Raw genomic sequence first — 12,086 nt, forward strand, 5'->3', positions numbered from 1 at the left:
CGATTAGATTCTTTTAAACGTCATGTAAGAAACACTCATTCTGAGCCGAATCAGCCACCTAATCCTTTACCCGAAATTTGTGTAAGATCGTCAGATGTACAACAGCCTTTAATGGATGTTGACTCATTGTCAGTTGAAGATGTTAACTTACTTGAAGAAGACCCTTTATTACCAGAAAATGAGTCAATTAATGATTTACCGGTTATTCACGATCGATTTAAAAAAATAACATATAAATATTTGTCACAATTGTACCGTAATAAAAGCCTGTCCCGCACAGCTATTGAAAGTATTATTAAAAGTACCTCTGAGTTACTATCTATTGTTGGGACCATGTTAGATAATTACGTAACTGCAACCGATCATACTCATGATAATCTTCGAGATATTGTCTCTTTCTTAAATAATCCATTTTTCGAAAACAAAACAGAGTACAAAAGGATACAATTCATGACAAAAGCAGGATTTTATGTAGGTCCAAGAAAAATATTCATTCGTCAAAGAATTGATGATGTAACTATCGACGGTACAATTGTGAGAGTGCCAGTTCAAGTCACCATAACGTTTGTGCCCTTACGGATACTATTCAAAACTATTTTTAGTTCGCCGAGAATTTTTCAAATCGCACATACGTATATGCATCAGCAGGATCATAATAATATAGTTAACGATACAATTCACACCACTTTTTGGAAAACTAAACAGCGTCAATTCTTTTCGGATAAATTCGTAATTCCTTTATATATTTACTATGATGAATTCGAGTGCAATAATCCACTTGGTTCTCATACTGGAATTCACAAAATGGGTGCGGTTTATATAAGTCTTCGATGTTTCCCATTAGAATTCCAATCTCAATTGAGTAGCATTTTTTTAGCACTGCTTGCTCATTACCAAGACATTGTGTCCGAAGGAAACGTAATTTTTCACATCTTAGTTCAGGAACTAATATTTCTCGAATCAGAAGGAATCTCTGTTGATCAAGGCAATGGAATATCGCAAAAGATTTACTTTTCATTAGCTATGATACTCGGTGATAATGCTGGTTTGAATTCTATTCTTGGTTATTCGAGTTGTTCGAGTAATTTTTTCTGTCGTATCTGCAAGGGGCATAAGTGCGACTTACTAACATGTAACGAAGAAAATGAACATTTGTTACGCACCCTAGAAAATTATAATGACGATCTTATAGTTGGCGACTACAGATTGACCGGGATAAAAGAAAACTCGATCTTCAACGAAATTCCGTCATTTCACGTTGTTAACAATAATGCCGTCGATATAATGCACGATTTACTCGAAGGAGTATGTAAATATGACATGACTCTTATAATAAACTATTACACGACAGATCGCGTGATATTTTTAGAGACCATAAATTCTTGTATTCAGTCTTTTGATTATGGATACGTTGAATTCGGTAATAAACCGCCAGTAATAACTCAAGATGCGTTGAGGAAGAAAAATATTAACATTAAAGCCGCGGAAATGATGTACCTTGCACGAAATTTTGGACTCATGATTGGGCATCTTATCCCCGAAGGCTAACGTGTGGCTACTTTATACCACTTTGTGCGACATAATGAATATTGTTCTTGCACCATCCTATCAAGTTGGTACGCATAATTTATTAAAAGTTCTCATACAAGAACATCATGAACTGTACATTAACACTTGTAGGCTAGTTCCATGCTATGAACAAGTTGAGTACCTTACACCAAAATTTCATTTCATGGTGCACTATTGGCGCATTATTCATAACTATGGTCCTCTACGTAACTTCTGGTGCATGAGATTCGAAGGAAAACATGCAACAGGGTTACAAACGGCTCGAAATTCTGCTAGTCGAATAAATTTAACTCAAACCATTGCAATCGATCACCAATTACGTTTAACATACAGACTATCGAGTGATGAAATCTTCAAGAATATAATAAATCTCGGACCTCGGACCCGGACTACACTTGTAATTTGCCAATTTGATGAAGAGTTCGTCCCTGTTAAATGGATCGATTATAACGGGCGTTTATATAAAGCAGGAAAATGTGTTGTACGCATAGGTATACATGACAATTTACCATATTTCGGATTAGTGACAGCGATATTCGTAAAACAGGAGACGATATTGTTTTCGTATCAAAATATATGTACTTTCGGTTTTGACGAACACTGTCATTCATATGTTGTTGAACCGAATGAAATTTATGTTCAGAATCAATATATTACTGTCAATAATTTACCAGATTCCACACCTTTATATCTGCGCAAAATGAATAAAAAGTACTACATTACTGTTCCTAATGCCGTATAATTAAAAAACTTGGCATCGAGACGTTGCTGTTTCTCTACATTATACAGGGTGTCTAAGACCACCCGTACATGCCGAATATTTTGATAACTGAGCGTGACAGATAAAAATGTTTTAATCAAAAGTTGTAGGGCTTTAACAATTACATGAAATGGTGATACATATTTGACCTTGACAGCAGTTATGCAGGAAGTCTCAAGGTCAACTTTAAAATCTTAAATGGAAACTCCCATTTTTTATTATATCATCTTCTTCTACCAATTAATTGGAACAACTTTTGTCTGAAACATGTTTTCTGAAAATGCCTCCATTGACCTTGACATGTATTTGAAATAAAAACTACATTTTGAAATAAAAAAGTCTCGCTCTTAACATAATCCAGAACTAACGACGAGGACGTGGCGAGTTTCTAGTTCCATGTTTTTTCTTAATTTAAAAAATTGTAATGTTTTTAAAATGTTTTCAGTGGTACGGCCAAAAAAACGGAAAAATAATTAATAAACATAGTGATACCAAATACTATGTTACACAAACCAATTATGAATACGTAAAAGCATTTAAAAAAAACTGAAATAGCTGTCCCAAATACGGGACATTATGCACCAACGGGTTAACAACGTTTCTGAGTGAGTGAGTATGTTTGTTCAAGCAAAGTGTTCAAAGTGAGCACCGTTTTCTGCGATGCACATATCTACTCTGCGTTGGAAGGAATTAGTTGCTCGAAGAATCTCATCAGCACCTAAAGATCGAATTGCTTCACTTATCCTAAGGATCATATTGTCCCTTATAGTCGGACGTTCATGGTACACCAAATCTTTTATCCTTCCCCAAAAATAATAATCGAAAACGGTGAGGTCCGGTGATCGGGTGGATAATTGATGGACCATATTTGCCTATCCATTTGTTGGGAAACATAGCGTTTAGTATTGTACGAACAACTCTCGATGTATGCGACGGGCATCCATCTTGTTGAAACCACATGTCCAAGCGCAATTGCAGAGGAAGATTTTCTAGTAAGATAGGAAGATCTGTCTCTATCAAAGCTGAATATCTATCAGCGTTTAGATTTTCTTCAAAGAAAATAGGACCTACGATCTGACTTCCAATAATGCCACACCAAACATTAACTTTCCACACATGTTGATGATCTATTTCTCTCAACCAGTGAGGATTAACTTGTGACCAATAACGACAGTTCCAAGTATTGGTAGATCCGTCACTTTTAAATGTACATTCGTCAGAAAATAAAATTTTAAGGTGAAAATCAGGTGGTTGCTGTCTTATCCAATTGCAAAATGCAAGTCTCTGTTGAAAATCATCATACTTCAACGCTTGGTGAACAGCCATTCTGTAAGGGTGAAACTTGTTTGCTCTCATAATGCGCCAAATAATGTCACGACTAACGCCAGAATCTCTTTCTCGACGTCTCACGGAATCATGAGGGTTCAACTCTACCAATGCAAGAATTTCCGCCGTTTTTTCATCCCTAATTGGACGGTGGATCTGTCTACTTTTGTTATGTTCAGGCTGAATGACACCTTTAGTTCTGATTCTCTTAGCCAAACGTGAAAAAACGTTCCGCGAGTGAGGAGTCCGATCAGGATAACGCTCTCGCCATAATCTTTCAGCTCCACTGAACGTACCTCGACACTCACCCAAAATTAACAGCATATATGCTTCTTCATTCGAATAGGACATGGTTAGATAGATCTTTACGAAATCTTTGCTAGAAACTTTTCGAATAATAATTACCGAACCGTTCATCAATTTCAAGAGTTTTTATATCATTTTATAGCACGCTTTGCTTCTAAGAAATTTAGGGATATTTTTTAATTGTCGGTCAATGAGGCGAGGCTAGCCGGTCGCGTGCGATCAATAGGGCCCCAGTGAGGGATTAGAAGAAACGGTGACACAGCTGTGTCGGATCCGAGGAAATACCCTCACAAGAACCACGGGTTTTGACACACGTGTCCGGGCAGGCGCGATATTAGATCCGGATATCGAAACCTTTAGTCCTACTGATCAATTTATAAAAAACAAGCAACGAATTCGGTCGCGCGTGACTGTAGGCTCGCGGTGTATCACTCTTCCTGGAAGAGAAAATGATACAGCTGTGCCGGATCATCCCCCGGGTAGATACCTCACAGGAACCGCGAGTCCGGCCACACACGTACCGGTGCTTCCGGCTTAAAAAGAAACCATCTGTGGATGGTTTATCGCCTCATAGACCAACCGATCATATTTGCAATTAAATTAACTAACGGCTCTCGAAAGGTAGTTTCCTGAAAACGCAGTTCCCGGAAAAGCTACCTCTTTTCCACGTCATCCCTACCGTATAAAAGGTGATGACCACTCCGGAGGGCAGCTTTTTCATTCTGTCCGTGTTCGCGAACGCAGCTCATCCATTTTTGTCCGTGACCGCGAACGTACCTTGTCAGCCTTCGCGAACAATTTTTTTTCAATAGTTTTGTGAAGTCAAGTGCCGGGCCGTGAACACTAACTTTGGTGCGCGAGTTACATATCACCCAAGCAACTCGACGTGCGTTTAACCGCTACACCATCCACCCGACGGCAGTTCATTGGCACAAACGGATTTTTCAAGTTTCAGCATACACCTGCAAACAAGTGAGCGTTTTCCTAGCTATCACTCTTTTTTTCTTTACTCTTTGTCTCCTCTTCCTTTTGTTTGTTCATCGACAATTTTCATTCACATTTCTCCTTTAGCTCTCTTCTACCCCTTTTCTATACATTTCTCCTGGACTCATCCGGTATCCCCCTTTAAGTGTTTTCCGGCAAACGATCACGCAGTCCGTCTCCCTCTGCGGGACCATCCAGCAGCGACCAAGCGTCGTTTCCTGGGGGCCATCCAACGACGGAGCCACCGCGTAAAAAGATCGCGACCGAGATCGATCCGCGGCCCCCCTCAGCGTGTTCGACCAGTTCATCGATCATAGTATTAGATTCTTTTCGGCCTCCTTCCCCTGCCCTTTTCGTTCAAATAGTATCTTCCACCTCGCATCGGGCATCCCCTGATTCTTCCGTTCAGATACTGGAACCCCTACCCCGAACACCTTCCCCGTTCTCTGCCTCTTCAAGCGTCTCTTCTTCCGCACCCTCCGTTTCTTCTTCGCGCTCCTCTTTGCGTCCTTCAACCCCTTCAAGCGTCTCTCTCTCTTTATCTCCGCCTCCTTCTTCTCTTACACCCCCTTCGTATTATTTCTCTATGTCCGAATCCTCTTCGCGAGCATCCATTCAAGTGTCACCTCCTAGCTCTCCCCGTTACTCTCCGTCTATTTCTCCAGCTCCCTCCTCCCTACGCTATTCGCCGGTGCAACCTGGCGATTTGGAAAATTTTGCAAATTCTCCTTCTCCTCCTCGTTCTCCGTCGCCCGTCAGGGATGACGACATAGTCGAAGAGTTCATCCAGCGTTCACTGGTGACTCTAGGAGAACGATTCCTCCACATTTTTCCTCCAGTCACTCACCCTCTACCACCTAATGCCATTGTGATAGACTCAGACTTCTTTCCTATTCCCTCTCTCAGGGCCGCTCTTCGGCACACCGACCCAAACGTCGGGATCCTTCTGATTGTCAGAGGACACCTATATCTTACCCTGTTCCCCGCCTCTTTCCTCCGCCGGTATTTTTTAAGTAATGATTAGTGTTAATATAGAAATAGATTTTAGAAATAGATCAGTCGCCGTAATTTTCATTTATATATTATTTTATTGGTTAAGTTGTTCTCCTTTAGTTTTATGTTTTTTGAAATAGACTCAGTTTGAAAAATTGATCTAGGAAGTAAAGCGTTTAATTTCCGCTTATGTTTAGTTTTCAATTTAGAATTAATTATAATTTCCGAGTAAAGCGTATTATTTCCGCTTATGTTTAGTTTTCAATTTACACATTTTATAGACACAAAACAATACATACACTTTAAATTTCTTTCAACCAAATATGTTCTAGACATACTTTGTTTTCTTTAGAATAAAATGTTTATTAGTTAACTAGTCACCGATGTATTCATTTTAATTCCCTCTATTCGTTTCCGCCTTCCCAGATCGTACGGGTTCTGTCCCAGGTAAAAGGGATTCAGTTTCCCTGACCTAAACAGGGACCAACGGACAGACCGTTCCAGGGCCTACGGTAAAATCGACCTCCGTGGTCATTGACCTTTAAGCCGGAGCAAGTGATCAGTCCGACTCGTGTTTTGAGACCTGACCGCCACAAGATACGAGAGGCGTCCTGTTGCGCTCTTCCTTCGAGCTCACGGAGCTCTGGACGTAATACTGCACTACATGTCGCATTATCGAAATAATGTTGGGACGCTGGCTGCAGTCCAGTTGACATTATAAATATTTCGAAATACTGTGTATTTCTTTTTTTCTTTCTAAGAAAAAGGACGAGAAATAAAGAGTATTTCGAAACATTTGTCATAAATGTCACATCTTCCCAACATGTCGAGAATATCAACCATGTTTGTAATTTGCCGACTTCATTATTTATGTTACCGATTTAGTTACATCTAAATGATGGCGCTTCCGCGACGGAGTTCGGCCGTCACTCCAGGATCCCCTTAATGGTCGAGCGAAGTCTAACATAAATATTTTCGGTACCTTGCGTATCCATAAATGCTTATCGTGCCCTTGTATTTCTATTTGGTACGGATTTCGTCTCCGGGATTCGTCTTACAAGTGCGACGTCTCGGGAGTACGTCCTTCAAAAGGTCGCTTCTCGTACGGTCTCGGTACTGCGCGTAACCGGTGTCGGCTCGCGGCGGTTAACTCTCGTGATTCTCGAATAATTGCTCTTTTATCAGTTTCAAAACGTTCAGGCAACAAAACCAGGGAAGCTGATCACTGGAAAAACTACGTGTGGCCCTCAAACCCGTGTTAGAACGATCTCTTAGCGTGTACGTCGTACTTTGTGGTAATCAGAGAGCGATAATGACACGTCTATAATAATCGGCGTCTGTCGGCGAACTGCCGCGTCTGCAACGAGAGCTGAGCACGAGGGAGCGGCTAGTAGCTGCTCTTTCCGAGAGATGGCGCTGATGTAAGTCGGTGCGGAGATAATTTTGCAGAATAATCGTTTTAATTATTCTTTCGCAAATTAATAATACTATTATTGCTGTATAATTGTTAATTAACATAGTTGAATACTGTTCGCACTCGTAATCGTAATTGTTTCGATGATTGCAGATGTTTAATTAACAATCACTCGGTTTTTATATCAGATCAGCGTTGCGTCTATATAAAATTATTTCTCCACCTTTTATTTAATTTCTCTCTCGTGTTATTGTTGCAGATGACTGTACAGTACGTTTCAACGTGTTATCGATAATACCGGGTGACTCTAATAATGAAAATTAATGATTCGACTACGCCTGGTGTTGTTTCCTCGCGTTTATACATCAACCTCGCTCACCTCTACAACTAAATTATATTCCAATTAACGCAATGTTCATATATTAAAATAATGATGTTAAATTATAATAATCATTAACTATAATTAAACTATATGTATTATGTTATAATATTTTAATGCAATTATTGTGCTACGCAAATATAAGTGACCGGGATTGAATATCTGATTGTAAAATTTGTTAATGATTAAACGCAGTTTCCTAAATAATCGCACTTATTCGTTGTATTACCTAATCATCCGAGATTCTATCCCGTTTTGAATGTCAGCCAAAACAAAAGGGAGGCTATTACGGCTGAATTAAAATTGTTCGCGAATACAAAAAAAACGTGAATAACAAACATTCCAATTTCAATCTGTGACACTTTGTCAGTGCGCCTTTATGGTTTTAACACTACACAAAAAAGAAAAAATGAATTTGACACTGGATCTTCTCGCGGGCGTCCTGCGCTTACATTTCCGCTTGCCTAACATGTAATATTCCTTGGCTCTACCAAATAAATGATATTAACTTTTAATAATAATAAATTCGCGTAAATAAACGTTCATAATACTCAAAACGATAAAATAAAATGACCAGCAATAATTAATACTACTCAATATCCATATCAATATTCCTGTATATGTGTAACGCAAATACTTTTAATTATAATAAAAAAAAGAATCGTAGACGGCTGCTGGAAAGCAACGGACGTCACAAGGTTCCGACTGTCTCCGTGGTCCTAACTACGTAATACATGTTTTGTATGGATAGTTACAATAATTTTTTCACAATGGGCCGGTAAATCATGGTCCTGACCTTGCAAAACAACGTTTTAAAGGTATTGGAGCACGTTTTGCGTCCTTTTAAATAGTCCTGACCTTTGACAAATGCTGCCAAAAGGGGGAAAAGACACTTTTGCTCCGATTAAATGCCCGTGACCTTGAAGAAACATTTTTTAAAGATATTGGAGCACGTTTTGTGTCCTTTTAAATGGACCTGACCTTTGACAAATGCCGCCAAAAGGGAAAAAACACTTTTTGCTCCGATTAAATGCCCGTGACCTTGAAAAAACACTTTCCAGGTACACAACAATAGGTTTTATGCAATAACGTAATACAAAACCATAAAATGTAATAACAAGTGATAACTTGCAATAAAATGCAATCAAATGGAATAACAAGTAACAACATGCCAACAAACGTAATAAAATGCAATACAATTCAAACAAATTCAATAGCATGCAGTAAAATCTAATGAAATGCAATAAAATACATTAATGCAATACAATGCGATAAAATGCAATAACATTTAATACAATGCAATCCCATTTATGTGTTCGTAAACTCGGCGGAAAGCTATTTCGGAAAAGTACATACAATACTGTCGCTGCGTTGGGGTAAACAAGTCGTCGCCAGCGAGCCGTTTTGTTTACGACTCAAGTAAGCACTTCCTGTCTTATCGCCGAGTATCGTCCTTTTAAGCACATAAATAGGAGGATTGCTTTCGTCAAAGCGTGCTATAAAATGATATAAAAACTCTTGAAATTGATGAACGGTTCGGTAATTATTATTCGAAAAGTTTCTAGCAAAGATTTCGTAAAGATCTATCTAACCATGTCCTATTCGAATGAAGAAGCATATGATATGCTGTTAATTTTGGGTGAGTGTCGAGGTACGTTCAGTGGAGCTGAAAGATTATGGCGAGAGCGTTATCCTGATCGGACTCCTCACTCACGGAACGTTTTTTCACGTTTGGCTAAGAGAATCAGAACTAAAGGTGTCATTCAGCCTGAACATAACAAAAGTAGACAGATCCACCGTCCAATTAGGGATGAAAAAACGGCGGAAATTCTTGCATTGGTAGAGTTGAACCCTCATGATTCCGTGAGACGTCGAGAAAGAGATTCTGGCGTTAGTCGTGACATTATTTGGCGCATTATGAGAGCAAACAAGTTTCACCCTTACAGAATGTCTGTTCACCAAGCGTTGAAGTATGATGATTTTCAACAGAGACTTGCATTTTGCAATTGGATAAGACAGCAACCACCTGATTTTCACCTTAAAATTTTATTTTCTGACGAATGTACATTTAAAAGTAACGGATCTAATAATACTTGGAACTGTCGTTATTGGTCACAAGTTAATCCTCACTGGTTGAGAGAAATAGATCATCAACATGTGTGGAAAGTTAATGTTTGGTGTGGCATTATTGGAAGTCAGATCGTAGGTCCTATTTTCTTTGAAGAAAATCTAAACGCTGATAGATATTCAGCTTTGATAGAGACAGATCTTCCTATCTTACTAGAAAATCTTCCTCTGCAATTGCGCTTGGACATGTGGTTTCAACAAGATGGATGCCCGTCGCATACATCGAGAGTTGTTCGTACAATACTAAACGCTATGTTTCCCAACAAATGGATAGGCAAATATGGTCCCATCAATTATCCGCCCCGATCACCGGACCTCACCGTTTTAGATTATTATTTTTGGGGAAGGATAAAAGATTTGGTGTACCATGAACGTCCGACTATAAGGGACAATATGATCCTTAGGATAAGTGAAGCAATTCGATCTTTAGGTGCTGATGAGATTCTTCGAGCAACTAATTCCTTCCAACGCAGAGTAGATATGTGCATCGCAGAAAACGGTGCTCACTTTGAACACTTTGCTTGAACAAACATACTCACTCACTCAGAAACGTTGTTAACCCGTTGGTGCATAATGTCCCGTATTTGGGACAGCTATTTCAGTTTTTTTTAAATGCTTTTACGTATTCATAATTGGTTTGTGTAACATAGTATTTGGTATCACTATGTTTATTAATTATTTTTCCGTTTTTTTGGCCGTACCACTGAAAACATTTTAAAAACATTACAATTTTTTAAATTAAGAAAAAACATGGAACTAGAAACTCGCCACGTCCTCGTCGTTAGTTCTGGATTATGTTAAGAGCGAGACTTTTTTATTTCAAAATGTAGTTTTTATTTCAAATACATGTCAAGGTCAATGGAGGCATTTTCAGAAAACATGTTTCAGACAAAAGTTGTTCCAATTAATTGGTAGAAGAAGATGATATAATAAAAAATGGGAGTTTCCATTTAAGATTTTAAAGTTGACCTTGAGACTTCCTGCATAACTGCTGTCAAGGTCAAATATGTATCACCATTTCATGTAATTGTTAAAGCCCTACAAATTTTGATTAAAACATTTTTATCTGTCACGCTCAGTTATCAAAATATTCGGCATGTACGGGTGGTCTCAGACACCCTGTATAAGAGAGGACATATATAAAAATAGTTATGGATTATATTGTCATGAGTATCCAATAAATATATTGATATAAAAGACAAAGACATTGCGTTTGTTTTACCCCCCCTTTTTTAAGGTTTAGGGTTAGCTTTAGGGTTAGCTTTAGGGTTAGGTTTATGGCAATCGGAGAGGCGAAACAAAATACTGGTTGCGTCTCACTGGAATGGGCGTTGGAGAGGCCCATTCTATTTCTAAAATGTAATAAATATGTTTATTACATTTAATATGTAATGAAAATGATTATTACATTTTATCACATTTTATTGCATTTCATTGTATAGTATTGAATTTTATTATATTATATTGCATTTTAATGTATCATTGCATTTTATTAGATTGTACTGCATGGTATTGCATTTTATTAGATTTTACTCCATGGGATTGCATTGTATTAAATGTTATTGCATTTTATCGCATTGTATTGCATTAATGTATTTTATTGCATTTCATTAGATTTTACTGCATGCTATTGAATTTGTTTGAATTGTATTGCATTTTATTACGTTTGTTGGCATGTTGTTACTTGTTATTCCATTTGATTGCATTTTATTGCAAGTTATCACTTGTTATTACATTTTATGGTTTTGTATTACGTTATTGCATAAAACCTATTGTTGTGTACCTGGAAAGTGTTTTTTCAAGGTCACGGGCATTTAATCGGAGCAAAAAGTGTTTTTTCCCTTTTGGCGGCATTTGTCAAAGGTCAGGTCCATTTAAAAGGACACAAAACGTGCTCCAATATCTTTAAAAAATGTTTCTTCAAGGTCACGGGCATTTAATCGGAGCAAAAGTGTCTTTTCCCCCTTTTGGCAGCATTTGTCAAAGGTCAGGACTATTTAAAAGGACGCAAAACGTGCTCCAATACCTTTAAAACGTTGTTTTGCAAGGTCAGGACCATGATTTACCGGCCCATTGTGAAAAAATTATTGTAACTATCCATACAAAACATGTATTACGTAGTTAGGACCACGGAGACAGTCGGAACCTTGTGACGTCCGTTGCTTTCCAGCAGCCGTCTACGATTCTTTTTTTTATTATAATTAAAAGTATTTGCGTTACACATATAC

The 12,086-nt window shown here is 38.2% G+C and overlaps 2 protein-coding genes across 2 annotated transcripts; one reads left to right on the forward strand and one right to left on the reverse strand.

Moving 5' to 3' along the window:
* Positions 1-3,106: 3,106 nt before the first annotated feature.
* Positions 3,107-3,655, reverse strand: LOC113563419. Its single transcript, XM_026975064.1, has one exon. It carries the CDS (start codon positions 3,653-3,655, stop codon positions 3,107-3,109), a length of 549 nt encoding a protein of 182 aa, XP_026830865.1.
* A 5,669-nt stretch (positions 3,656-9,324) lies between these two features.
* LOC113563420 lies at positions 9,325-10,525 on the forward strand. The gene has a single exon (XM_026975066.1). The coding sequence runs from the start codon at positions 9,325-9,327 to the stop codon at positions 10,381-10,383; it is 1,059 nt and encodes a 352-aa protein (XP_026830867.1). The 3' UTR covers positions 10,384-10,525.
* Positions 10,526-12,086: the final 1,561 nt, after the last annotated feature.

Source organism: Ooceraea biroi, chromosome 14 (assembly GCF_003672135.1).
Source record: "Ooceraea biroi isolate clonal line C1 chromosome 14, Obir_v5.4, whole genome shotgun sequence".
NCBI classification, from domain to species: Eukaryota; Metazoa; Arthropoda; class Insecta; order Hymenoptera; family Formicidae; genus Ooceraea; species Ooceraea biroi.

Excerpts from the sequence above, each read along its gene's own strand:
- LOC113563420 (XM_026975066.1), top strand. The coding sequence starts at position 9,325 with ATGTCCTATTCGAATGAAGAAGCATATGATATGCTGTTAATTTTGGGT.
- LOC113563419 (XM_026975064.1), bottom strand. The coding sequence starts at position 3,655 with ATGGCTGTTCACCAAGCGTTGAAGTATGATGATTTTCAACAGAGACTT.